This window comes from Plecotus auritus (genome assembly GCF_963455305.1).
Source record: "Plecotus auritus genome assembly, chromosome: 3".
In the NCBI taxonomy this organism is placed as follows: domain Eukaryota; kingdom Metazoa; phylum Chordata; class Mammalia; order Chiroptera; family Vespertilionidae; genus Plecotus; species Plecotus auritus.
The window spans coordinates 203,578,802-203,605,941 of NC_137772.1; the positions used below are offsets into that span (position 1 = coordinate 203,578,802).

Sequence of the window (27,140 nt, forward strand, 5' to 3'; positions counted from 1 at the left end):
GTAAAAGAAGGATGATCAATATTATTTAAAATATAGACTGTAAAAGCTCATCGTGTCTTTCCCCATCCTTCAAAACCCATCCCACACGGGAGCATGCCTCCCTTCCCCAATGTAATTCTATCTGTAGGAAACGAGGGCTAAGCCATCTGATCTAAGTCACTGCCACGACTCCACAGGCCACTAAAGGTGAACCCTTACTGAAGGAAGGAAGCTTTACTATTAAAAGGAACTGGTTTCATACTCTGGCTGTCGGGATTTTTAGTTTCAACGTGCTTCCAAGATTTCAGACCTTTTGTTTGATGGATTGTCTCTAGCAGTCGTCCTCAAACTACGGCCCACGGGCCACATGCGGCCCGCCGAGGACATTTATCCTGCCCGCTGGGTGCCGCTGCCTGTCCTGCTTAGCAGCCGACTGGTCCCTGGCCCGCAGTGCGCATAGGAATTTGTTCCTAGGTTTTTTTTTAAATATAGTCCGGCCCTCCAACGGTCTGAGGGACAGTGAACTGGCCCCTGTTTAAAAAGTTTGAGGACCCCTGGTAGGGCATCAAGTTGCCCGATAACTCACGTTGTCCAAAGGGAGAGAGAGCCCTGTTCTAGGTAGAAGTCCAGCAGGAGAAAGAGTCTGTATCCAGGTCTTACATTCGGATTTCGGGCTTTAGCTTTACTCATCCCCCCAGTTAACCGGGATCAGGGCCACGCCCAACTCACAAAATGCCCCAGGACCCGAAAAGGAAATGCGACTTGCAAACCTTTGTTCCAGGCCCATAAAAAATGCTGTCATATGTTCACACTTCTGTGCTTTGGCCAGTATAATGTGATTTATGTAATTCTGAAAGTAACATGCTTCTGCCCACACTAAAGCCAAATTGAGCAACCCGCTCCGGTGCGGTCAGGTCTCTCTCGCGACAGGCAGCCTGGACCGGGGAGGCCGGAGTGGCGCGCCCGCAGTGACGCGTTGTCCTGGGCGCTGACGTCACTGCCAGGCGCCCCGTGGCACGTTGGCCGAGCCTTCGGCGGGCTTTCTGGGAGAAAAATGGCTATGGCCAGCGATTTCTATCTGCGCTACTATGTAGGGCACAAGGGCAAGTTTGGACACGAGTTTCTGGAGTTCGAGTTTCGGCCGGACGGTGAGCGGAGGAGCGGCCGCCCCCGCGGCCACCTGGCGCGGCGCTGGGCCCGGGAAGCGGTGCGGAGAGCCCGCGGGAGGCGGGGCGGGGCGGGGCGGGTGTGCGAGCGAGCGACGGGGGCTGAGGCCCATATAAGCAGGAGCTGGAGAATACAAGAGACATACATTGGTTTTGTGGCTAGAAGAGAATTAATCGGTGTAAATTCATTCGGAAAGGCGAATCTTGGCTGATGCGAACTAAAATTGAACCTACGGTAATTAGCATCCTGGAGTCAGCTCACCGGAAAGGGCCTTAATTGACCCAATGCTTGAACATTTTTAAGAACATCCCTAACATGCGGTGGTCCAGTGGATGCTTCAGATCTTCCGTTGGCTAATCTTTGGACTACCCATTCATTCATTGTATTCATTCCGGCGCCATCTGTGCGTGTCTAGAAAAAACACGAATGAGACCCGCCCTGAAGGGGAGGAGCCCAGCATGTGGAAAAATGAGCGTAATGATGTGTTTGGGCATCTTCCACATAGGATGCATTAAGAGTACAAAAAAGGGGAATGGTTAGTTCTGCCAGGAGTAAGGAAAGCTTCCTAGAGAAGGTGACAATTGAAATGACTCTTGAAATAGATATTTTCTTAGTTTCTGCGGGGCGGGGGAGGGAGGGAGGCAGGGTACATGAGCAAAGGGCGAGGTAAAACTGCCTGCTGCCCATAAGGTATGCAGTACTTTTTACCTTTTGGCATCTCTGATTCTTTTCAGAGAGTGTTATTGTATATGGAACCAGAGTGTTACTGTATATTGAACCCTTCTTGCAACAAGGACAGTCCAGCGGCATAGACGTTTCTTTCTTGAATGCCTATTATGTGTTGGGCGACATGTAAATACAAAAATTGAGGGTACAGTAATGAATAAGACTCTTGAATGTCCCACGAGGAATTATGTCATGGTGGGTGACACAGACATGACTGACCATAAATCAGTATGGATATTAAGTACTGTGCTCATGTTTTGGACAAAGTTCTGTGAGCGTATGAAAGACAAATTAGGAGAGGAACACATGTTAGGAAACGGGAAGAGTATCAGGCATTTTAGGCAGACCTCATGGTAAGGACAACCCTGCAATTACTTAGAAACTGTAATCGCCTCATTCTCCCTATGTTTCTTCTACATTTAGCCAAGGAGCCAATTTATATGAATTCTCTGTCCTTTTTTGTTAGGTGATACTGTTTTCAGATGTGTCTACGAGTAGTTTTCAGTTTGTCCATATCACTTTTAGCCAGTCACTTAAATTAAGTAGTCTAATATTATTAGGGAAATTTCATGCCAGAATAGCTATTTACCTACCACCACAACATCCACACACTTTCATCAAAAATAGTGAGCCACAAACCAGTGATTCCTAAGGGGCTCACCTCATTAGGTTTACCTATCATTTTATTTTAATTTTACCTATTTTATTTTTTATTTATTAAATACATTTTTATTGATTTCAGAGAGGAAGGGAGAGGAAGAGAGATAGAAACAGCAATGATGAGAATCATCGTTGATTGGCTGCTTCCTGCACTGCCCCCTACTGGGGATCAGCTGAACCTGGGCATGTGCCCCAACAGGGTATCCAACCATGACCTCCTAGTAGTTCATAGGTCCATGCGGCACCTGCCCCGCTTTACCTTTCATTTTAAAGGATCAGGACCACATTACATGTTTACCTGGGCAACTGACTAGTCATGAGGAGAAGCATGCATCAGGGAGTACAAGTCATGATGGATTAAAATTAAATAGAGATCAGTTAACAAACTGGCCGACTTTTATCTAGGAGCAGCGCATAGTTTGTGTGCTTCCTCATCACAATTCTAAAATATTAACGTTGTCATTATACGTACATTAATTTGAAGGAAAATGATTAAAAGAACATTTTGGAGTAATGGGAAAGCATGAGTATTGGAAAAAGGTGGAGCTAGATCTGAATTTTGTGTGGCCCTAAGCAAGTTACTCAACTGGGAGTATGTGGGAGAATAAAACCTACCTTTTAAGGTTGTTTTACTGATTAGATTAAATCCTCTGGGCTAATCAGCATCAATACAGACATAAAAATAAACTTTAAAAGAAATGTTTGTTTCTTTGTCTATGTCTAGATCAAGACATAGCTTCAGAAAGTGGGCCCTAAAAATGGCCTTCCCATTATATTGAAAGCACCAAATATTTAAAAATTATATTGAATATTTAAAAAATTATATTGAGTATTAAAAATTATATCAAAGGCATGGAATATTTAAAAAATTGACTAGCTTCAACTGCAGCCAACTTACCAGCAATTTTTGAATGTCTACATTTTAGCATTGGTCATATGCTAGGATGGAAGAAATATTAATAAAAGTAGTAGTATAAAATGGTGTTTATCTTCAAAATTGCTTACGGTGTCATCTTTATTTTTTTTTAGCAGTTTTTGCTGTTATAGATTGAATTTTTTTCCACTCCCCACAGGAAAGCTTAGATATGCCAACAATAGCAATTACAAAAATGATGTCATGATCAGAAAAGAGGTAAGTTCTTTTGGAATGTCCAATTTGTTACAGTTAGCCATTTTCCTTGTGTCTGTTGAATTTACAAAAGTATATATAAGGCTGTATTGTAAAGAAGAAGCCATATTATATGTTGAAAGGGAATTCTGCTTAAATTAGATATAATTGTAGCATCTGTAACAATAAAAGAAGCAATCTGAATATATTAAACTGTAGTCCCACATTTGAACATATCATTTAATTAATTTTATAATTTGTCTTTTTACTCACTATTTAAAATGATAATCATGATTTAAGCACACTAAGAATTTTAAATGAAAGGCTTAAAAGTTAGGGATAAGAAAAAGTTCAAATCACTATGATGTGTACTTTGTCTCTGTTCAACTCATAGATTTTTTGTTGTTATCATTAATCACTTGGAGAGATTTGAGTCCCATGTTACCAAGGCAGAATACAGGTTTTAAAAAGGGGCTAAGTGATGTGAAGAGTGAAAAGAAAGGGCAAGAGAGTGAAGAAAAATGATAAGAAGGATAAATGATTCTATCTGATGTTATACTTTGGAATCAGAATTAAATTTTTCTTGGATATTCTCTTTTAATATTTAGTGTTTGTAACTCCATTTTATCATTTCCTTCTGAGTCGTGGGAAGAAAGAGAGAGGCATCATGAAATTTTGTTACAACTTATTTTCAGGCTTATGTACACAAGAGTGTAATGGAAGAACTGAAGAGAATTATTGATGACAGTGAAATTACAAAAGAAGATGATGCTTTGTGGCCTCCCCCTGACAGGGTTGGCCGACAGGTTTGTATTTAGTGATTCTTTAAATGCATAAATATTAAAATTGATACTATCATTGTTATGTTTCTCCTTATTTATTTATAATAGACACTCATTGATTCCTTAGTTTTTTATTTGTTAGGTACCTGGTAAATTTTCTTTTTCTTTTCCCAATTTTCTGTGCTGCCTCCTAGTAGTAAAGGAGTTGATATATAGCTCTAAATTTAGACATCTTTCTGAACAGTCTTCTGTAGCCACCCCAGGTAAGGTTAGGATGTTTTCACACTGTTGTAATTTCTATTACATGTTAATTACTTTTTTAAGAAATAAGTATAGGTATCTGTTAAATTTGAGACTTAAGATTTTTACTGACTTTGTAAAATTTACTTTATAACTTTGAAAACTCTTATTTGCATCTCTTGCACCAGAGAGGGATTTGATTGGTTTCTTTGTTCAAGCTGACCACTGCCTTTGGCCTCTCATACTCTCTTCAGAGTAATTGATGTATCTCAGAGGGCTTCTGAAGAGTTCTGAAGGCTGATTTCACTCAGTAGAAAGATAGTTTGATTCCTGAATTGGGCTTTTCAACTCTTGGAGAAAAGAAATATGAACCTTGGAGGAAGAAACATTTAATTACACTTGTTTGTAACACCTTTGACTAGAAGAAAATGTGGCGAAATCTTAACAGATATTGACCCTCTGTAGCAGTAATTTAACTCTTCTATTTAAAGAAACATTATTTAGGAAGCAAACATAATAGTTAATAGTATTTATGCACTGCAAACACTTTTAAAAAGTAAATTTAGATCTGTTTGTTTTATGCATATGTGCATATGTACAAAAAACAATAAGTAGTAAACTGTTTATCTCTTTTAAACTCAGGGAGAATCTAGTTTATCTACCCACTTGAGGATATGGTCTTGTGTTTTGGTTATTGGGGAGGATTAGACATGCTTCAGAAATTGTCTGTTGGTCTTTAAGTCAAAGATTTTATGATTATTTGAGAATCTTAGTTAATTCTCCATTTTGTGTGTACTATAAATGGCATAATCGGGTCTTCTGATCAGTCTTCAGTGGCATCTGTTATTTAACTTGAAAAATGATACAGCCTCTTAATTGTTGGTTTTAGGTTTGCAGATAAAATATAGAGAAAAATTTATGCAATAATTATGGCACACTGGGAACATCTACATTATGTTATGTTTAATTTAATAGTCTTTAATTTTAATGTTTTGTGAAGTCAAAGTATATCAGTCTTTCAGTCTTACAGCCCAGGATTTAAATATCAGTTCATAAACAAGTTTTTTCCTATGCTTTCTGAGTCTTGGATTTCATGGTTGTAAAAGTAGTCTAATAAAGCCTATTTGATAAGTGTATTCTAAGGATTACAGATAATATTTGTACTAAAGTAGTACTATCACTAATATTATGCATTTTATTTTTAGAGCCTGGTAAAAAGGGTAAATGTGTTTTTATTTATTATATTATAAATAAGCGTACAACTGTATATTATTTTTACAACATTGTGCTTCAAAGTGATGCCTTTAGTGTTTACTTGATATAATAAGAAATAATTGTGTGTCACTCTTAAGTATGTCATTCATTTTTCAGTATATTTATTAGATCTCTGGACAGTAATTTTGGTTAAGTCATAATACTGGGGGACTCCTGTGCAGGTGTTGAAGTTTTTATTATTTTATTTTATAGACACAGTTTATGTCTAACAGATTATCTCCCACCCTGCCCCTTCTCTATTATTGTTAGAAAACCTGCAGCTAAAATTGGGACCCCCATGGTATCAAGAATATAGATATCTCTGGGATGGATTTTTATATTAATTATATTTCTTTATTTTCTTTAGGAGCTTGAAATTGTAATTGGAGATGAGCACATTTCTTTTACTACATCAAAAATAGGTTCTCTTATTGATGTAAATCAGTCAAAGTGAGTATGATAAAGTATTTTCACTAATTGATAAAATTTATTAGAGAGGTTCATTTTAAAACTATAGCGAGTTTGCTAAGATTATTTCATTGGCATCCTGTCTGTTTATTATACAGATGTAATTCTGATTTTTATGTTATTAAAGACTTGCTGTCAAAGAAGGTAACAGTGTATTTATTGATTTACAAAAAAAAAATCTTAATCTGATAACTATCCTATCTAATAAAAGAATAATATGCAAATTGACCATCACTCCAACACACAAGATGGCTGCCCCATATGGACACAAGATGGCCGCCACAAGATGGCCAGCAGGGGAGGGCAGTTGGGAGGGACCAGGCCTGCAAGGGAGAGCAGTTGGGGTGATCAAGCCTGCAGGGGAGGGAAGTTGGGGGCGACCAGGCCTGCAGGGAAAGGCAGTTGGGAGGGACCCAGTCCTGCAGGGGAGAGCAGTTGGGGGTGATCAAGCCTGCAGGGGAGGGCAGTTAGGGGCAAACAGGCTGGCAGGGGAGCAGTTAGGCATCAGTCAGGCTGGCAGGGGAGTGGTTAGAGGGTGATCAGGCTGGCAGGCAGAAGTGGTTAGGAGCAATCAGGAAGGCAAGCAGGTGAGCAGTTAGGAGCCAGCAGTCCTGGATTGTGAGAAGGATGCCCGACTGCCCGTTTAGGACCAATCCCGGTAGGATTGGGCCTAAATGGGCAGTCGGACATCCCTCGAGGGGTCCCAGATTGGAGAGGGTGCAGGTTGGGCTGAGGGACACACCCCGCTGTGCACGAATTTCATGCACCAGGCCTCTAGTGAATAATGATGCCCTACTTTTTAAAAAAATCTGGACACTCACAAAATTTAAAAGAAATTCTTATTGGATATCAGCCTCCTTAGCTCCACATCACATCATTCTCCTCCTTGGATTTAATCTTCAGATGAATAATAAAAAAAAAATCTAGTATAGTTTAATGGCTTTAGCTATGTATGTCTTCCCAAGTTGTGTTTCCCTGTCTGTCTTTGCCTGAAAAATCCCTCTGCCTCCGTTTATTTCTTTCCACTCTTTACCTTTATTTTATTTTTTTCACTCTTTACCTTTAAAATATCCTCCTGGTGTCCTTTTTTTCCTATCACTCTAAATTGTAATAACTTATTTGTTTGCTTTACTGGTTTGTATGTAAGCTCCATGAGAACCTTGTGTATCTCCAAAATTAGCACAGTGCCTGGCACATAATAGAGGCTTTATGAATATTTATTAGAGGAGAGAGGAATGCCTAATAACTTAGATATAAAAGGCTATGTTCATAAAGACTGACCAGATACTTTTAAACTATCAAATTTATTTTCCCATAGTTGGTGAGGATGTGGCATTCATACACTACTGGGATTATAAATTGGTACATGTTTTTTAGAGAGCAGTTTGATAATTTGCTACAAAAGCCATCAATATTTTGTTAAATTTTCACCCATCTTCACTGTAGTAATTTCATTTCTGAGTGTCTATTCTGCGAAAATATTCTCAAACTAGAGGCCCGGTGCACAAAATTCATTCAGTGGGGCGGGGAGGGGGTCCCTAAGCCTGCCCTGCACACTCTCATAGTCTGGGACCCCTCGAGGGATGTCTGCCAGCCAGCTTAGGCCTGCACCCCATGGGGATTGGGCCTAAGCCAGCAGTCAGACATCCCTCTTGCAGTCCGGGACCCCTTGCTCCTTACTGCCCGCCTGCAGTGGAGCGCACTGACCACCAGGGGGCAGCTCCTGTGTTGAGCATCTGCCCCCTGGTGGTCAGTGCGCATCATAGCAACCGGTTGTTCTGCCGTTCGGTCGAATCGCATATTAGGGTTTTATATAGGATAATTAAAAAGCTTTATTATTTATAAAGATGGTCATTGAACCCTTATTTATAATTGGAAAATGTCCAAATGTCTAATAAGTAGATAATTGTCAAATTGATTAAAAATTATTTGTGAGTTCTTTTTAATGTAACGGGAAAAGTAATGTTAAAAAGGGCACAGGGAATAATTTGCCCAGCTGGTTTGGCTCAGTGGATAGAGCTTCGGCCTGTGGACTGAGGGTGCAGGGTTTGATTCTGATAGAGGACATGTACCTTGTTTGCAGGCTTAATCCCTGGCCTTGGTCAGCACGTGCAGGAGTCTCTCTCACATCCATGTTTCTCTGTCTCTCCCCATCCTTCCACTCTCTAAAAATCAATGGAAAAATATCCTCAGGTGAGGATTAACAACAATGAAAAAGGGAGCAGGGATTATTTTAATTAGTAAAGAAAATAGAGAAACACCAAAATGTTTATAGTTACTCTGAAAAGTGACATTATATAGTATTATGAATATTATTATTTTCCATCTTTATAATTTTATCTGCTTTATACATTTTTGTGATGCGTTGCTATTATAAGAAAATAAGCACTTTAAATATGAACTGAATACTGGTGAAGAAAATTTTTATTTTTTTCTCTTACAGAAAAGATAGAGATGCATTCCTTTAATTTAATTGTTTTAGATTTTTGTTTTGTTTTAGGAATTAATTTATAGAATTATGTTGTTGAATTTTAGGAACAAAAAAGTAACTTTTATCTTTTTTAATTTTAGGGATCCTGAAGGCCTTCGAGTATTTTACTATTTGGTACAGGACCTGAAATGTTTAGTTTTTAGTCTTATTGGATTACATTTTAAGATTAAACCGATCTGAATCATGTTTTTGAAGCTATTTTTATATTTAATTAAGAGATGAATAAGGGAGGGTTTATTTGTCATTTATAATATTGGGATTTTTATGAATGTGAAGCAAACATTTTTTTGTATGCAAACTGAAAATAAGAAAATACATAAACAGTATTTTTACTTGTGTCCAAGAGGGTTGGACAGTCCCCACACACATTGAATTCTGTAAATAAAAGCCACCTTTTGTTGAAATTTTGCTTCAATAAAACTTACCAAACCTGGATGGAGAGTGATTTTTTTTTCAGGAGACTATGTCTAATTGCCATTTAAAGATAATAAAAAATTGTTGTAGGAGGTACATATATTGGCAGAAATTCTTTCAGGTAGGAATATGTATCCAGAATAAAGGTATTAGGCACATTACAGGCAAAAAATTAAAAAAAAAAAAAAAAAGAATAAAGGCAATTGTAGATCTTCCCTTATTTCTTCCATACCTGATGGGATTTAAGGTTTTGGTAATTATAGAGGTTGTTCACAGAAGGCTCAGGGTTTTTTTTGTTTTTTGGGGTTTTTTTGTTTTTTGTTTTGTTTTTTTTACATTTATCACAGATTCTTAGGGATTATTCACATGTAAATGTTTTTGGTATAAGCAGTGATTTCCTCAAGGATTACAAAGGTAAAGTCAGTATCCCAAGTTAGGCACATCTTTTATTATGCCCTTATTCCTTATTTCACAAATATATATTTTGTGCCTCTGTTGGAACTAAATGAGTTCTTAGCTTTAAAAATTATTAAAAATTTAGACTTAAATGTGTACCTATATATTTATATTTTAACTCCCAATGAGCACAGGTCCCACTCATATTTCCCAGTTCCCTTCAACCTTTGCCTGATAGACTTGACCTTTCATTTCTTCTCCTGTCAGTAACCATGCCCTAGTATTCTGTTACTCTTTAAAAATGTGTAGTCCTGTTAGTAAGAACCACCTGCCCCAGGACCAGTTGGGCCTGACCTTAAGGTGAAGAATTAGTCTCAGCAGTCTTGCCAGGACTCCTGAGCAGCTAGACGAGAGCAACTCTGTCCAGTAAACTTCTTTGAGATTATAGAAATGTTCTGTGACTGTGCAGTCCAATAGTGGCCACTAGCTACTACATGTGGCTACTGAGTACTTGAGATTTGTCTAGTGTTTATAGTCCTATTTAATTAGAAGACCTTTTTTCCAACATTGTGTTATGAAAAATTTCAGACATAGAATTATAAAACGAACATCCATATGCCAATCTAGATTCTATAATTGAATTTTAAAAACTGTAATAAGTCTTATAATAAATCATATCCTGTTGCTGATTTTTCACTTAAGGATAGAATAACTGGTATAATTGGTGCCAATAGACGACTTTTTTTAGTGCTATTTAATGTTGATTAAATTTAGTCACATGTGGCTTGTGGCTACTCTTTGGACAGTGTAGCTCTAGAGCATGGCTTGGTAGCCTGTTTGCCATGGAGTGCTCTCTGGTCCTTTACATTGCATGGAAATGCATGGCCATCTTCACAGTTGCCATGGAAAGTCACCTGATCTCCACTGTGCAAGACCACTTTATCACCTTCAGGTCCCTTACATGAAAATAAACATTTCTGCTCAAGATGTAGACCTCAAGACTTCAAAAGAGTCCCCCTTGCATCTTGGCTACCAGCATGCCATCCAGACTAAGGAAGACCTGGAAACTTCGGAGCCACGTGAGCCATGGCCACAGCTGCATCGGCAAGCACAGGAAGTACCCTGGGGGCCGAGGTAATGCTGGTGGCTTGCATCATCACATAATCAATTTCAACAAATATTACCCAGGTTACTTTGGGAAATTTGGTATGAGACATTACCACTTAAAGAGGAACTAGTGTTTCTGCCCAACTGTCAACCTAGATCAGTGGTCAGCAAACTCATTAGTCAACAGAGCCAAATATCAACAGTACAACGATTGAAATTTCTTTTGAGAGCCGAAAACCGACTTCTGCGCATGGGCCACGAAGTTTCAATCACACTGTACGTGCGCACCTGCACGTGGTATTTTGTGGAAGAGCCACACTCAAGGGGCCAAAGAGCCTCATGTGGCTTGCGAGCCGCGGTTTGCCGACCACTGACCTAGATAAACTATGGACCTTGGTCAGTGAGCAAACTCAGTAAATGCCCAAAACAAGACTGGAGCTGCTCCTATCATTGATGTGGTGCGATCAGGCTACTTCAAAGTTCTGGGGAAGGGGAAGTTCCCAAAGCAGCCTGCCATGGTGAAGGCTAAATTCCTCAGCAGAGGAGCTGAGGAGAAGATAAAGGCTGTTGGTGGGGCCTGTGTCCTGGTAGCTTGAAGCTACATAGAGAGGAATTCATTAAAATTCCACAAGTGAAAAAACAAACAAAAAACAGATGTAGACCTCAATGGATATGCAGTATAAAATCATTTTATAATTCTCTTAACACTTAGCTGTCAGGAAAAAGGGAGAAACAATCACTCTTTGAACCACGTGTAGGCCCACAATTTTTGTTTGCTCCTAAAAATAATCTTTATTCTGTGGTTCCAGTTGAATAAGATGACCCACTCAAGACTAAGCAAGGTCAGGGAAAAATAGTTCTTAATTAAAAAAATATTTAACATATTAACACTTTGTCCCCATTCTCTAACTTCTCTGTAGTACTCTATCCCCACTGCCTACTAAGTTCTTATATTATACTAGAGGCCCGGAGCACGAAATTCATGCGGGGGGGGGGGGTGTCCCTCAGCCCAACCTGTACCCTCTCCAATCTGGGACCCCTCAAGGGATGTCCGACTGCCTAACGAGATCAGGCCTAAATGGGCAGTCGGACATCCCTCTCACAATCCAGGACTGCTGGCTCCCAACTTCTCACCTGCCTGCCTTCCTGATTGCCCCTAACCACTTCTGCCTGCCAGCCTGATCACCTCCCCTGCAGGCCTGGTCACCCCTAACTGCCCTCCCCTGCAGGTCTGGGTCCCCCCCCCCCCAACTGCCCTTCCCTGCAGGCCTGGTCGCCCCCAATTTCCCTCTGCCGGCCTGGTCACCTCTAACTGCCCTCCCCTGCAGGCTTGATCACCACCAACTGCCCTCCCTTGCTGGCCATCTTGTGGCAGCCATCTTTGACCACATGGGGGCAGCCATCTTGTGTGTTGGAGTGATGGTCAATTTGCATATTACTCTTTTATTAGATAGGATAGAGGCCTGGTGCACAGGTGGGGGCCAGCTGGTTTGCCCTGTAGGGTGTCCTGGATCAGGGTGGGGGTTCCCTTGGGGCATGGGGCAGCCTGGGCAATGGGCTTGTGGTAGTTTGCAGGCCGGCCACCTCCCCCCCCCCCCCCACGTGCGACCCAATTGGAGGTCCTGGGATCTGGGATTTATTTCTCTTCTACAATTGAAACTTTGTAGCATTCAGCGGAGGCCAGGGAAGGCCAGGAACTTGGCTTCCTCCATCGCCAGGGGCAACTCAAGCCTCCTGCTCTCTCCAGCTCTGTGGCTGCTGCCATTGTTGTTGGGATTTATTTATCTTCTATAATTGAAACTTTGTAGCCTTGAGTGGAGGCCTGGGCCAGCCAGGGTGTGTGGAAAGCTTGGCTTCCTCCATTGCCGGGGAAACTCAAGCCTCCTGCTTGCTCTGTAGCTGCAGCCATCTTGGTTGGGTTAATTTGCATATTCACTCCTGATTGGCTGGTGGGTGTGGCTTGTGGGTGTAGCAGAGTGATGGTTAATTTGCATATTACTCTCTTATTAGATAGGATTTACAGGGAACTCATACAACTTAACAAAAGGAAGATAACCCAATCAAAAAGTGGGCAACTGACCTAAATAGATACTTTTCGAAAGAAGACAGAAGGAAGGCCAAGAGACATATGAAAACATGCTCAAAGTCACTAATCATCCGAGAGATGCAAATCAAAACGACAATGCGGTACCATCTCACACCTGTCAGAATGGCTATCATCAACAAATCAACAAATGACAAGTGCTGGCGAGGATGCGGAGAAAAAGGAACCCTCGTGCCCTGTGGTGGGAATGCAGACTGGTGCAGCCACTGTGGAGAACAGTATGGAGTTTCCTCACAGAACTAATAATGGAACTCCCATTTGACCCAGTGATCCCACTTCTAGGAATATATCCCAAGAAACTAGAAACACCAATCAGGAAGGATATATGCACCCCTATGTTTGTAGCGGCACAATTCACCATAGCTAAGATTTGGAAACAGCCTAAGTGCCCATCAGCAGATGAGTGGATTAAAGACCTGTGGTACATCTACACAATGGAATACTACGCTGCGGTAAAAAAGGAGTTCTTACCATTTGCAACAGCATGGATGGAACTGGAGAGCATTATGTTAAGCGAAATAAGTCAGTCAGAGAAAGATAAATATCACATGATCTCACGCATTTATGGAATATAATGAACCACATAAACTGATGAACAAAAACAGATCCAGAGACAGAGAAGCATCTATCAGACCGTCAAACCTCAGAGGGAAGGTAGGGAGGGTGGGGGTAAAAGGGAGAGATCAACCAAAAGACTTGTATGCATGCATACAAGCCTAACCAATGGACACAGACAACAGCGGGGTGAGGGCATGAGTTGGGGTTGGGGGGTGGGAGTAAAGGGGGAATAAGGACACATACTATGTAATACCTTAATCAATAAAGAAAAAAAAATTATTCCATCAAAACAAATACACACACACACACACACACACACACACAAAACAACCCCAAAAACCAAGATTGGTCATTAGGATAAATGTTTTATATTGTCTCTGATTTTCTTATACCTGTTTGAACTGGCTCTTGCTTGATTATAAGCAGCTGGTAGATGATGATCAGTAAAAATTGAATTTTGTGTAATGTTAGTTTTATGAGAAACGATTTTTATAGTACTTGGGTCAGCAGATACTTGTCCCCACCACAAAGTCCCATAATAAAGAGGACCTTTGCAATAAGCAAACATCTATTCCAAGTGTTCGTTCAGCGCCTCCTCCCTCCTTTTGCCCCTTCATGGGGTATAGTGTCACTACTCAGCATCTAGCACAGTCTTTTCCACATAGTAGGTGCTTTGTAAAAGGTTATTGAACTGGTTATCTTACTGCCTTCAGATTATTTGTCTTCGTAACTTAGTCTGAGATGGGAGATTTTAATTTCTATTGCTATGGAAACCTTTCAATTACCATGAATTTTGCATATGAGCATAGTTATACCACATATTCGAACATACTGGACAAGGTTGTGCCTTGAATGTGGCCTAATGTGATCCTGATTTCTCATGTATAGTGTCAGTAGAACAGTTTAACCTTGATCCACCAAAGCAACAAATATAGCACAGCAAAGAGGACTGGTGAGAAATGAGATGATCTGGCAGGCTCTACGCTTCTATTTCATTTGTTCATATATTTTTATTTTGAGTTTCTGGGTTTTGTGCCTCTGCTTCTTAAAACTAAGAGTGCAGGTAGACATTTCAAGTTCATTCAGGTGGACATTTTAAATATGAATATAAATAATAGCTGAGATCATCCTATATAATAAAAGGCTAATATGCAAATTGACCAACAGAATCTCTATGAGATGCACTGATCACCTGGGGGCAGATGCTCAATGCAGGATCTGCCCCCAGGTGGTCAGTGTGCTCCCACAGCAGGAGCGCCTCTCAGCCAGAAGTCCTGAGCCGGGCTCACAGCTGGTGAGCGCAGTGGCGGTGGCGGAAGTTTCTCCTACCTCCGCAGCAGCACTAAGTATGTCTGACTGCCATCAGTCAGGCATCCTCTAAGGCAGTGGTTCTCAACCTCTCTAATGCCATGACCCTTTAATACAGTTCCTCATGTTGTGGTGACCCCCAACCATAAAATTATTTTCGTTGCTACTTCATAACTGTAATTTTGCTACTGTTATGAATCGTAATGTAAATATCTGTGTTTTCCGATGGTCTTAGGCGACCCTGCTAGCAGTTCTCAACAACATGAGGAACTGTATCAAAGGGTCATGGCATTAGAAAGGTTGAGAACCACTGCTCTAAGGGCTCCCGGACTGCAAGAGGGCACAGGCCAAGCTGAGGGACCCCCTGCCCCAAGTGCACGAATTTTGTGCACCGGGCCTCTAGTTTTATATAACCTATTAGACTACTTTATTTTGATTTGAAATGTGTGAGACTGTGATCATAGGTTATGCTATAAGTTCAACCTCTGATGTGTATGATTTTTTTAAAGGACTTTTACTTGGAGCAGTTTTAGCTTCACAGCAAAATTGTGAGGAAGGTACAGAGATTTCCCGTATACCCCTTCTCGCCCACACTTACATAGTCTTCCTCATTATCAACATCTCCCATCAGAGTGGTACATTTGTTACAGCTGGTGAACCTTCACTGACACATAATGATCACTCCAAACCCATAGATTACACTAAGGTTCATTCTTGGTGTGTATTCTATGGGTTTGGACAAATGTATAATGACATGTATCTCCCATTATAGTATCATACAGTGTTTTCACTGCTCTAAAGTCTTCTGTGTGACACCTATTCATTTCTCCCTACCATCAGCCCCTGACAACCACTGATCTTTTTACTGTCTTTTATAGTTTTACCTTTTCCATGATGTTATTCAGTTGGAATCATATGGCATATTCAGATGGATTTTTCACTTAGTAATTTATATATATAAAAGCCTAAGCGACTGAATGACCGAATGACTGGTTGACCTGTCACTAACGCTCACTGACCCCAGGGGACAGACTCTCAACACACAGGATCAGGCTCCCTCCTGTCTGGACTGAGACTGTGGGGATTGGGCCAAAACCGGCTATCCAACATCCCCTGAGGGGTCCCAGATTGCGAGAGGGTGCAGTCCAGGCCGAGGGACCCCCACTAGTACATGAATTCATGTACCGGGCCTCTGGTATACATATAAGTTTCCTCATGCCTTTATGGCTTGATAGCTCATTTCTTCTTAGTGCTAAATAATGTTCTGTTGTCTGGATTTATCACACTTTATCCCTCCACCTATGAAAGGACATTTTAGTTGCGTGGTTGCTTCCAGATTTTGGCAATTGTGAGTAAAGCTGCTATAAACATGCAGGTTTTTGAGTAAATTTTAAGTTTACTGACTATTTTAATAATTGGTTTTCTAGCATCACGTGATAATGAGCTGGAATAGACCCCCCCCCAAAAAAATTAATAAAAATAAACAGGAAAGGTAAATGAGTGCTTTCAGGGTGAGTTTAACATCTGAACTATGTGATACTTTGGCAAGAATATTGAAGAATCAAAGTTCTTAATTATGGCACTGCTTCACAGAACTATTTTTCTTTTCACCTGTGAATAGACTCTATTCCTTAGTTGCACAAAACCCAAATAGTCATTTGAAAATCCTTTTGGCCATTGTTATTATTATTTTTTTGTTAATCCTCACCCAAGGATATTTTTTTCATTTTTAGAGAGAGTGAAAGGGAGAGGGAGAGAAGAGAGAGAGAAATATTGATGTGAGAGAGATACATCAGTTGATCTGTCCCCCTTCCCCCCAATTCCCTGACCAGGGATCGAGCCTGCAACTGAGGTACATGCTCTTGATGGGAATTGAAAGTGGGACCCTTCAGTCCTCAAGCCGATGTTCTAGCCACTGAGCCAAACTGGGTAGGGCTGGCCATTATTTTTTTATACTTACTTCTTGAGGTTGCCCTCTCATTTAGCTACTTAGAAATTGGAGGAAAGGTGGTTGTTTGACTGCTAAAGGCCAGGTAGGACAATTTAGAGGATTTTAACTCTCCAGTAGTAAAATAGCATTTATTTATTTATTGTATTTTTAATTTTTACTTATTGAATTAATTGGAGGTGACATTGATTAATAAAATAATATAGTTTTTAGGTACACAAGTCTATAATACATCTTACGTATATTGTGTGTTCACTACCCCAAATCAAGTCTCCACCAATTATCACCTCTTTGCCTTCTACCTCCCCCAACCCTTTCCTCTAGTAATCATCATATTTGTTGTCTGTATCTATGAGGGTTTTATTTTTTTATTTGTTTGTTTAATCCCTTCAAAGACAAGAAGGACAAAGGAAGTAGCTAATTATGAGAACAGGAAACCTCAAACAAGAGGTCTTTTGAGGTTTTAGAGCCAGGAAATTTAGTATTGCTCAGTGGCATAAAGGTCAGGTATTAGTATTGCTCAGTGGCATAATGGTTAGAGCCAGGAAATTTAATATCGCTCAGTGACATAAAGGTCTCACCATGGAGGTGAGAACCTGGCCAGGTGAGGTTGCTGCTTCCAATAGAATGATGTAAACCATCTTTCCTGAGGGAGCTGGTGGTTATTCTAGACATCGTTTACTTCAGTCTAAGACAGGAAGAACAGCATGATGCTGTGAAATGATAAGCCATTGAGGTCTGAAGGTGTGATCAGAAAGCTTGAAGATACCACTATCAGCTATGTGTGCTTGATGAAGTTAACAACATCAGGAACAAATGTGTAAAACATGTGGTTTCCCAAGTGAAGAAAAATCTTTACAGCAAAGCAGCCATTAAATAAATAAATGAATGCTTTATATACTCATATTATGTTTGCATAAGTGTGTTTTGCACAAAAGTGAATTTGGAAGACAAAGTATAAGAACATTTAAAATATGCTTGCCCAACCATCATGGCTCAGTGGTTGAGCGTTGACCTGTGAACCAGGGGGTCACGGTTCAATTCTGGTCAGGACACATGCCTGGGGATATGGGCTCAATCCCCAGTAGGGGACATGCAGGAGGCAGCTGATCAGTGCGTCTCTCTCATCATTGACAGTTCTCTTTCTCTCTCTCCTTCTCCTTCCTCTCTGAAATCAATGAAAAAATATATAAAATAAAATATTATTAAAATTCTTCACCTTTCTGATTTATTAACAAGTGTCTGTGATGAAGTTTTGTGCTAACAGTGGTTGTGATAAAGTTTGGTGCTTCCAATTTTGTGTGTTTAATGAAAGGGCCATACTAGGAGTTTCAGTTTGATCTGAAGTTACTACTATTCTCTTCTGATGCTGGTTATCTCCTCATTTAGGAAGAAATCTGTTTTTTTTTTTTTTTTTTTTTTTTTTTTTTTTTTTCAGAATCAGAGCTTAGGAAAACAAACAAATGAACAAACAAACAAATCAACCCAAAACAACTAGAGCTTAGAGGTAGCTGCTACACAGTTTGGGTTTTTGATCATTAATCTCCTTCTATATATTTCTAAAACTACGAACAATCTAGATTTTATAGTCAGTTTCTCTTCACTTGAACCGCCTTGTTTATCAAGTGCATGTGTAGGCATCATATCTCTTCTATGTGCTGCAGTGACGACAATGAACAAGATGATGCGGTACTCACCCTACGGAGTTTATATAGAGGGGACAGACAACTATGTACGTGTGAAAATGTGTTCCGCACCAGTGGTTCTGTGGAGCACACTGTGCCTTTCCCCATCCCCTCACCCCTGGGACGTTTTCCTTGCCTCTTTCTCCTAAGCTCCAAGGGCCCTTCTTTGACCTCTGTAACTTTTATCCTTAGTTTACGTCTTTTATGGCGCACTTCTTCTATCTCTGTGTCTTCCTAAATAAATTTTCTCATAGTTTTGGAGGGAAAAAAGTGTTCCCCCCACCTGTGTGGCCTCCATCATGAGACCTACCCATTCTCTCCGCAGCTCTAAGGATGTAAGTTAAATAGAAGAAAGGCTCCCACTGGCCAGTACTGCTCAGTTGGTTGGGAAGGGTTACAGTAGGGGGCCTGCAGGAGGCATTCTTACACAGATGTTTCTCTCTCTCTCTTCCTCTCCATTTCCCTCTGTCTAAAAATAAATAAAAAATAAACAAAAGAAAAACAAAAGGAAGGCTCAACAACATCACTGTTTCCAAGGGCAGTAAGATATAAATAACCAGATCTGAGGTCACAGAATGTGGTGTTTTTTGTTTTTTTTTTTTGAGAGATAAGCAGTAGGCTGCTACATGTTTCCCTAAATCATATCAATGTGTCCTCCCCAAACCCCTCTCCCCAACACACACACTTTATTTCAAGCACCTGCACCCTAAACCTGCCACATTAGGGTAGAGAACCTAGCTCAGTGTCAGGATTTCTGGATTGTAGTCCTGCCTTGGGAGAGATAGAAAAGAAGAGCATTCAGTTATATTGAGGTCTAAGAAATCCTATATGTAATGCTTATCTCATTGAATTTTTCCAAGTCTGTGAAGTGAGTACTACTCTTATTAAACATACTAGAGGCCCGGTGCATGAATTTGTGCATGGGTGGGGTCCCTCGGGGAGGCCTGCGGAGATTGGCCCAGCTCATGCCCCCAACCTCGCAGCCCCACAGCCCCGCCTGGCACCCCACCTTGGCCTGGCACCGCCCTTTCACCTGCTCCACCATCCTGCCTGCAGGGCAATTGATTGGGGGCTGGCCCCCCCCATGAGGCTTCCTCAGTGCCTGGGAGCCCCGCCCCCTCCACCACTGCTGGTCACCATCTTCGGGGTGATGGACAGGGTGATTGGGCCTCCATTCACACCCATCTTGGCCTGGCTCCTCCTGCTCACTGCTCCACCATCCCACTGCGGTTCCACTCTCATCGGGGCCCATTGGGGCCGGCAGCACCTCCACTGACACCCACTGCCAGCGCTGCATTGCCGACACCCACCATGTTCTGTGCTGCCCCCTGGTGGTCAGCACATGTCATAGCAATCGGTCAAACTCCTGATTGAACTCCCAGTCAAACTCCCAGTCGAACAACTGCCTGAGGGGACAATTTGCATATTAGGCTTTTATTATATAGGATGATAGTTCCCCAGTGCATGGATTTGTGCACATTGAAAGGAAATTAATTGGAAGGTGGCCAGCGGGGTGGGATTGGGTGAGATGGCCACCCTGGAGCTAACCTCCCACAGTCACTCCCTGGCATCTGTGGAGTGAGCAGGGTCCCTCCAGCAGGTGGGACCCCTTGGCCTGGCCTGTGGGGAATGGGCCAAAACTGGCTCTCCGACATCCCCCAAGGGGTCCCGGAGTGCGAGAAGGCACTCTACAAAGTTGCTGTTGTACAGGGTATGGAACGCAAATGCAAGTGTGCAGTAAACCAGATTCGGGGCTGACAGTGCCCCAGGAACAACATAACTCATGGCTGAAGGTGGAATCGCACAGCCACGTGAGGAATCGGCTTCCTCCTCTTTAGTGTCAGGGTGTGTCACCCGAGAACCTCCTCTGCCAAGTCACTGCAGCTTGGCAGCTCCTGCATTGAGCATCTGCCCCCTGGTGGTCAGTGCATATCATAGCGACTGGTCAGATGGTAGGAGAGACATATATATATATGAGAAAACTGAGATTTGGAGTGACTTGTTGAAAATTTTATTGTTAGGCAGGATTTGAATCTTGGATTTCAAATAATAATATTTCACACTTAATGAAAGTCTGCTGTATATTTGCCAGTTCTGCTTAGGCTCTTTATATGATCTATCTCATTTTATCCCCACAGCATCCTTGGAAGGCACCTATTACTGCTTCACTGATGAATTTGAAGGTTTAGAGAAGTAAGTGACTTGTTGCAAGTCACACATAGAAGCTAGAACTGGCATTTTAAGCCAGATATTTCTGTTTCCAGAATTCATGCTTTGTGGCAAAAAGCTTGTTAAAAATCCAGGCCCTGCTAAATTCATAGTCTATATTCTAGTCAGTCAGGCCTGATGGAAACAAGGGTCAAGAGCTAGCAATAACCTGTCCTTTGGCAAGTCAGTCAGCCTCTTACGATTAGCTTCTTCATTTGTAAAATGGGTGCAATAAGAAATAGCTGTCAGCCCTAGCTGTTTGGCTCAGTGGATAAAGCATTGGCCTGCGGACTGAAGGGTCCCAGGTTCAATTCCAGTCAAGGGCACATGCCTGGGTTGCGGGCTGGATCCCCAGTGTGGGGCGTGCAGGAGGCAGCCGGTCAATGATTTTCTCTCATCATTGATGTTTCTATCTTTCTCTCCCTCTCCCTTCCTCTCTGAAATCAATAAAAATACATTAAAAAAAAAAAAAAGAAGTAGCTGTCAGCATTGGGAGGTTTCAATATGCTTCTACACACAGTGTGTTTGATATGCTTATATACACAGTAGGTTCTCCAATAAATGACAGCGTCTCTCTCTGCCACCCTTCCACAACCATTACTGCTTCTTCCACTCTAACTTCCTATCTCTCCTCCGCAGAACTTCCTTCCTTCCCTCCACCCTCCCTCCCTCCGTTTCTTCCTCCCTCCTTTTCTCCCTCCCTCCCTTTCTTTCTTCCTCCTCTTATTTATTTATGGCATTAGGATAGAGGGCCAGGGATCTTCTTTCTCTGTTTTGAGCTTGACAAAGCCAGTCCAAGGTTAGGGGTAAAGAGAGAAGAAAGTGTCCAGCAGCAAGTGTTCCTTTCATGTCCAGGCTTTGCCCATAACATTTTGCTTATGTTATTGAAGGAAATTCTTGTCTGGGAGGTATGTCAGCTACTTGCTGCACGTGATGTCAAGTGGCAGGCCTTGGTGGTGATCCAGAGATTAAGGATTGCATTGGATGGAGGACAGAAGGTGAGGGCCAAACCATGGCAGCATAACCTAAACGGGTCCATTCAGTAGACGGTGTTTGTAATTAGTTGGGAGCGGGGGGGGGGGAGAGGCATGAGCAAACAAGAGCGGGGAGGTCGTCTCAAGCATGATGTTTGCTGGTGGCTAGAGGATGGTAAGGAAAGAAAAGAAGAAGCAAGGCATTGGGTCAGAGCCTGTTGCAATCGGGGTGGGTTTGTTTCTGCATAATTAATTCCCCCTTGTTGTTCCCCACCTCACTCCTCTTCCCAACACTCCATATTAACTACGATCAGCTGATTTGAGAAGCAACTAAAGTTGGTTTCATAGAACTGTATGTCAGAAGATTGACAAGGCCTGTATGAAATGAAAGCGAATGTCTGGCTCATAGAAACAGTTAGAGAAATGTATTTCTTTTAGCTGGTAGGTTGTCGATATCTATGAAGTAAGGTTGGTAGACAAAACTTAAGTGTAGAAATAACCAGCATCTCTTCTTAAATAATCAAATACGAACATTTTCACACACAGCTAGTAGTATATAAATAAAACAACTTTTCTGGAGAGCATTAAGTAATATGTGTCAAAGTTCTTTAATGTATATGCACTTTGACTCCCTAATTTCATGCTTAAATTTTTTACTAAGAAAATATTCAAAGGTAAAAGCCAAATATTTTTTATACTAGCAAAAAAATGGGAACAACCTAAATGTCCCACAGTGGAGAATTGCCTAAATAACTTATGATATAGTCCATGTGGGTAATAATTATATGGCTTTTAAAATGATACATATTTTCCAAATAGCAATAAGAGAAAGTTTCTGACAGATGGGCCATACAGGGTATCCCCAAAAATGTATATACATTTTAACAGTTGATAGCTCAATTTTGAAAATGAAGTGTATTTTAATAAGCACTACCTTTATAATTATTCAAAGTATGTGTATATATTTTTGGGGATACCCTATATTTTAGGCATATTTTTTATTTTTTTATTTTTTATTTTTATTTTTTTTAAATAAATCTTTATTCAGATTATTACAATTATTTCTCCTTTTTCCCCCCATAGCTCCCCTCCACCCCTTTCCCACCCCACCTTCTGCCCTTACCTCCCCTCCACTGTCCTCATCCATAGGTGTATGATTTTTGTCCAGTCTCTTCATGAACCCCCCATACCCCTTTCCCCCTGAGAATTATCAGTCCACTCCCTTTCTATGCCCCTGATTCTATTATATTCACCAGATTATTCTGTTCCTCAGGTTTTTAATTCACTTGATTTTTAGGTTCACTTATTGATAGATATGTATTTGTTGTTCATAATTTTTCTCTTTACTTTTTTCTTCTTCCTCTTCTTTAAGAATACCTTTCAGCATTTCATATAATATTGGTTTGGTGGTGATGAACTCCTTCAGCTTTTTCTTATCTGTGAAGCTCTTTATCTGCCCTTCTATTCTGAATGATAGCTTTGCTGGGTAGAGTAATCTTGGTTGTAGGTTCTTGCTATTCATCACATTGAAAATTTCTTGCCACTCCCGTCTGGCCTGCATAGTTTCTGTTGAGAAGTCAGCTGACAGTCGTATGGGTGCTCCCTTGTAGGTAATTAACTGTTTTTCTCTTGCTGCTTTTAATATTCTCTCTTTGTCTTTTGCTCTTGGCATTTTAATTATGATGTGTCTTGGTGTGGTCCTCTTTGGATTCCTTTTGTTTGGGGTTCTGTGGGCTTCCTGGACTTGTAAGTCTATTTCTTTCACCAGGTGGGGGAAGTTTTCGGTCATTATTTCTTCAAATAGGTTTTCAGTATCTTGCTCTCTCTCTTCTTCTGGCACCCCCATAATTCTGATGTTGGTACGCTTGAAGTTGTCCCAGAGTCTTCTTACATTATCTTCAACTTTTTGGATTTTTTCTTTTGCTTTTTGCTTTTTTGGTTGAGTGTTTTTTGCTCCTTTGTATTTCAATTCTTTGACTTGATTTTTGTGTTCCTGTTGTCTGTTTTTGGGTCTCTGTATAATATTTTTTATTTCAGTCAGTGTATGTTTAATTTCTAGTTGGTCCTTTTTCATATCTTCGAGGGTCTCGTTATATTTATCGGCCTTTTCTAGGATATTCTTAAAAAGTCTTATAACGGTGGTTTTGAATTCTATATCCAGTCGTTTGTTTTCCTCCATTTCTTTCGTTTGTGATCTGATTCTTTGATGCCGCATTTTCATTGCTTCCCTGAGTTGGTAAGGAAGATTTGTGTGCTAGGTTTCCAATATGGCCCAGTGGGTCTGCCTCCCCAGTTGACCTGAGGTGGACACTCTTGGTGCACCCCTTTGTGGACTGTGTGTACAGCCTTGTTGTAATTAAGTCTTTATTGTTGTTGGTATCACTGGGAAGAATTCACCTCCGGGCCAGTTGGCTGTAAGGATCAGCTGTGTCTATGCTGGGAGAAGTTCGGTGCTGGAGACAGCCTTATAGGATTAGACTTGCCAAATTGCAATAGCCTCTGTGCTCAGCTTGGATGGGGTGGAGTCTCAGTCTTGGCTTCCCGTCAGCCTTGCCCTTGCGCGCATGTGCGCGCCTTCAGTCCTCCGCCTTCCCCGGCTCCCGAGTCTCCGCCCGAGAGTCCAGACTCCCCCCACAAGAGCGTGGGTCCCCAGGGGCTCGCCTGGAACTGGGGTTCACTGCAGTCAGAACTGGGGCTCAGTGCAGTCAGGATCCTCTGACTCTCTTCCACTAGGGAAAGCCTGTGGCAAACTCCGCAGCCTTTGTGCGCACTGGCCTGCGCGCGCGCTTTCAGTCTTCCGCCTTCCCCGGCTCCTGAGTCTCCACCTGAGAGTCCAGATTCCCCCCACAAGAGCGTGGGTCCCCAGGGGCTCGCCTAGAACTGGGGTTCAGTGCAGTCAGAACTGGGGCTCAGTGCAGTCACGAGCCTCTGACTCCCTTCCACCAGGGAAAGCCTGTGGCAACCTCCGCAGCCTTTGTGCGCACTGGCCCGCGCGCGCCTTCAGACTTCTGCCTTTCCCAGCTCGAGTCTCCGCCCGAGAGTCCAGACTCCCCCCGTAAGAGCGTGGGTCCCCAGGGGCTCGCCCGGAACTGGGGTTCAGTGCAGTCAGAACTGGGGTTCAGTGCAGTCGGGGGCTTCCTTCCCCCTTCCGCCAGAGAAAGTCAGCCAGGCTCTCAGCCGCCCTTCCTCTCTGCGTGCACAAAGACCCTTTGCCGTACCTCCAATTCTCTGTGAGCTTTTCTCTTTCCTTCTAGTTGTAGAATTTTCACTCAGCCAGCTTTCCTGTGGTTCTGGATGGTGTCCGTTCTGTCTTTTAGTTGTAGTTTTGAAATTGTTGTGCGAGGCAGCAGTTTAGGTGTTTACCTATGCCGCCATCTTGGTTTCTCTAGGCATATTTTTTAAATGAGAAAACATGTATTAGATAATAATTGATCAAAAACATTGTGTAAAGTGACATCAACACTGATAGTAAATGGAAAAAACATACATTTTGAACCCAGCTAGCATGGCTCAGTGGTTGAATGTCAACCTATGAACCAGGAAGTCACAGTTCGGTTCCCCTTCAGGGCACATGCCCAGTATGTAGGCTCGATCCCCGGGGGTGTAGGGGGCGGTGCATTCAAGAGGCAGCTGATCAATGATTCTCATCATTGATGTTTCTCTCCCTCTCTCTTCCTCTCTGAAATTAAAAGAAGATATTAAAAAAAACCCCATACATTTTGATAATGTATGGACAAAATGGTAGAAGTACACCAAATATTTTATAGTGAAATTATGGAGAAAGTTTCTGACTGGTGGGCTATTTAAGTCATGATACTTCTTACATATATGTATATTGACATATTTATACATTTACATTCTAATCATTTATTTTTACTAGTAGTTTCTTTTAAGTAGGCTGATTTTTGTGAAAAATATTAGTATTTGTTTTTTGAATGCTGTGTACCTTTATCTTTTTAGTCCTCAAATGTTGCTTTTTAAGTGCAATCTTGCAGATACCAAGTGGTTGGTTAGTTGAGATGAAGAAACACGTAGCTCGTGACCATCTTTCCTTCGCATCAACACCAGCTTTCATCATACAATTTCCTTTCATCACTTTGGTCAAGAGGAGGGGCAGACAATTCTGAGTTGGAGTATTATTCAGAGATGATTCACTGCTGCCTTCCATCTTACAACCCCTCATGCACTCAAGGATCCAGAGTTGGAAACGCTAACTTCTTCTACCTCATTTTTAGGTCAGCTTTCTCCACCTGCATCACTACATCCACAGATACAGGTAACATTTACTACTAATGCCTCAGTCCTTGACCTGAGTATCCTATTAGTCCTCCTTATAAAGAAAAACAATCTAATAAACTGGGATTTTAGGAATATGTTATTTTATCAATTACAAATGACTAGGCATGAGTATGGGATTGATTAGGAAAGCAATCTCGATTGCGTTAAAACTACATCATCTCTGAAGGGAATGTGAAAACTAGTTCAGCGTTCACATTTAATGTGGACTTAATGATTTGCATCATATCTATTCCATCTTGAAGGATTCTGTAACAGAAAATACCCCCTTTCCTTAGGAAATGGGAGAAAATGTGAATAGTGAAGTCTAAAAAATTTTGTAAATTAAAATAAAAATGTAAAAGAACAGAGTTACATATGCAATTTGTTTTCCATACTATCTGTTTCTTGTATATCATCTTTTCACATGGATTCATGCAAGGGGCAAGGTACGTTTTAAATATTTATTATTTAACAATTCCTTTTTAATATTGATATTCATTAATAAATTAAATTCTTTACAGATATCACCTAATGACTGCCTTTAAAATTTTAACATAGACCTCTCAGGCAGTGTCATACACAGGAAGATTATTTCTAGAATTTTAATGTCCGTGCAGTCATTGGGGATTAAAAATGCAGGTGTTTGGCTCCAACCGGAGATTTTTATTCAGCATATCTTGCATGGGGCACTGGAATCTGAAATGTTAACCAATCTGCAAGGTTAACTCTCAAATCATTCTTTTGCAGATGGTGTATGGCATACAATTCGGGAAACACTTTGATTGAGTTAAGTTATAATTGAATAGAACGAGTGAACTTTTTAACAACTTATATGCAGAGTTGAACAGGGAATATTGTTTTTTAAAGTCAAGATATTTATATTTTCAGAATTTTAAAAATGTAGAATTTTGGTGTTTTAAATTGATAATTTTAAAGGTGTTTCAGTCATTTGGGATGGTACCAATTTTGGCTAACAATGATATATATATGTTGAACATTTTGAGCTAGATTGGCTAATCTATTGATAAATATTAATTTTTTTTCATATTTTCTAATAATCATGGGTATAATATTATATAAATTTCTTATATAAATCAGTCTCAGTTTGTTTGCTTTAGGCATTCCAATTAGTTAATGAATACACATTCATATCACAGGTAGACATATACACCTATCCCTCATTTCTGGCGTGCTCCTATAGACGAACATTTTACATTTTCTTTAGACAGAAATCATCCTGATGCAAGGTTTTAATGCAAAATATTTTTCTCTTTGTATTCTAGAG

General features: G+C 41.0%; 1 protein-coding gene and 1 pseudogene across 4 annotated transcripts; both read left to right on the forward strand.

Moving 5' to 3' along the window:
* Positions 1-960: 960 nt before the first annotated feature.
* On the forward strand, positions 961-9,309 carry MAGOHB (mago homolog B, exon junction complex subunit). Of its 3 annotated transcripts, XM_080659275.1 has the most exons (6): positions 982-1,127; positions 3,606-3,664; positions 4,336-4,446; positions 6,284-6,366; positions 8,468-8,577; positions 8,956-9,309. In XM_080659275.1, the coding sequence occupies exons 1-6, from the start codon at positions 1,034-1,036 to the stop codon at positions 9,000-9,002; spliced, it is 504 nt and encodes a 167-aa protein (XP_080515401.1). In that variant the 5' UTR covers positions 982-1,033; the 3' UTR covers positions 9,003-9,309. The 3 variants fall into 3 exon arrangements, with proteins under 3 accessions (XP_080515402.1, XP_080515401.1, XP_080515403.1); XM_080659276.1 differs by lacking the exon at positions 8,468-8,577 and having other exon boundaries at positions 961-1,127; XM_080659277.1 differs by lacking the exon at positions 8,468-8,577 and having other exon boundaries at positions 1,022-1,127; positions 3,562-3,664.
* A 1,413-nt stretch (positions 9,310-10,722) lies between these two features.
* LOC308244793 (large ribosomal subunit protein uL15-like) lies at positions 10,723-11,388 on the forward strand (annotated as a pseudogene). The gene is made up of 2 exons: positions 10,723-10,922; positions 11,146-11,388. The product of its transcript is annotated as a large ribosomal subunit protein uL15-like (transcript).
* The last annotated feature ends 15,752 nt before the right edge of the window (positions 11,389-27,140 follow it).

Bases quoted from the DNA above. Each gene is read 5' to 3' on its own strand.
- MAGOHB (XM_080659275.1), top strand. From the start codon at position 1,034: ATGGCTATGGCCAGCGATTTCTATCTGCGCTACTATGTAGGGCACAAG. The intron at 4,447-6,283 runs GTTTGTATTTAG...TATTTTCTTTAG, and splicing joins CTGACAGGGTTGGCCGACAG to GAGCTTGAAATTGTAATTGG. The intron at 8,578-8,955 runs GTGAGGATTAAC...TTTTAATTTTAG, and splicing joins CAATGGAAAAATATCCTCAG to GGATCCTGAAGGCCTTCGAG.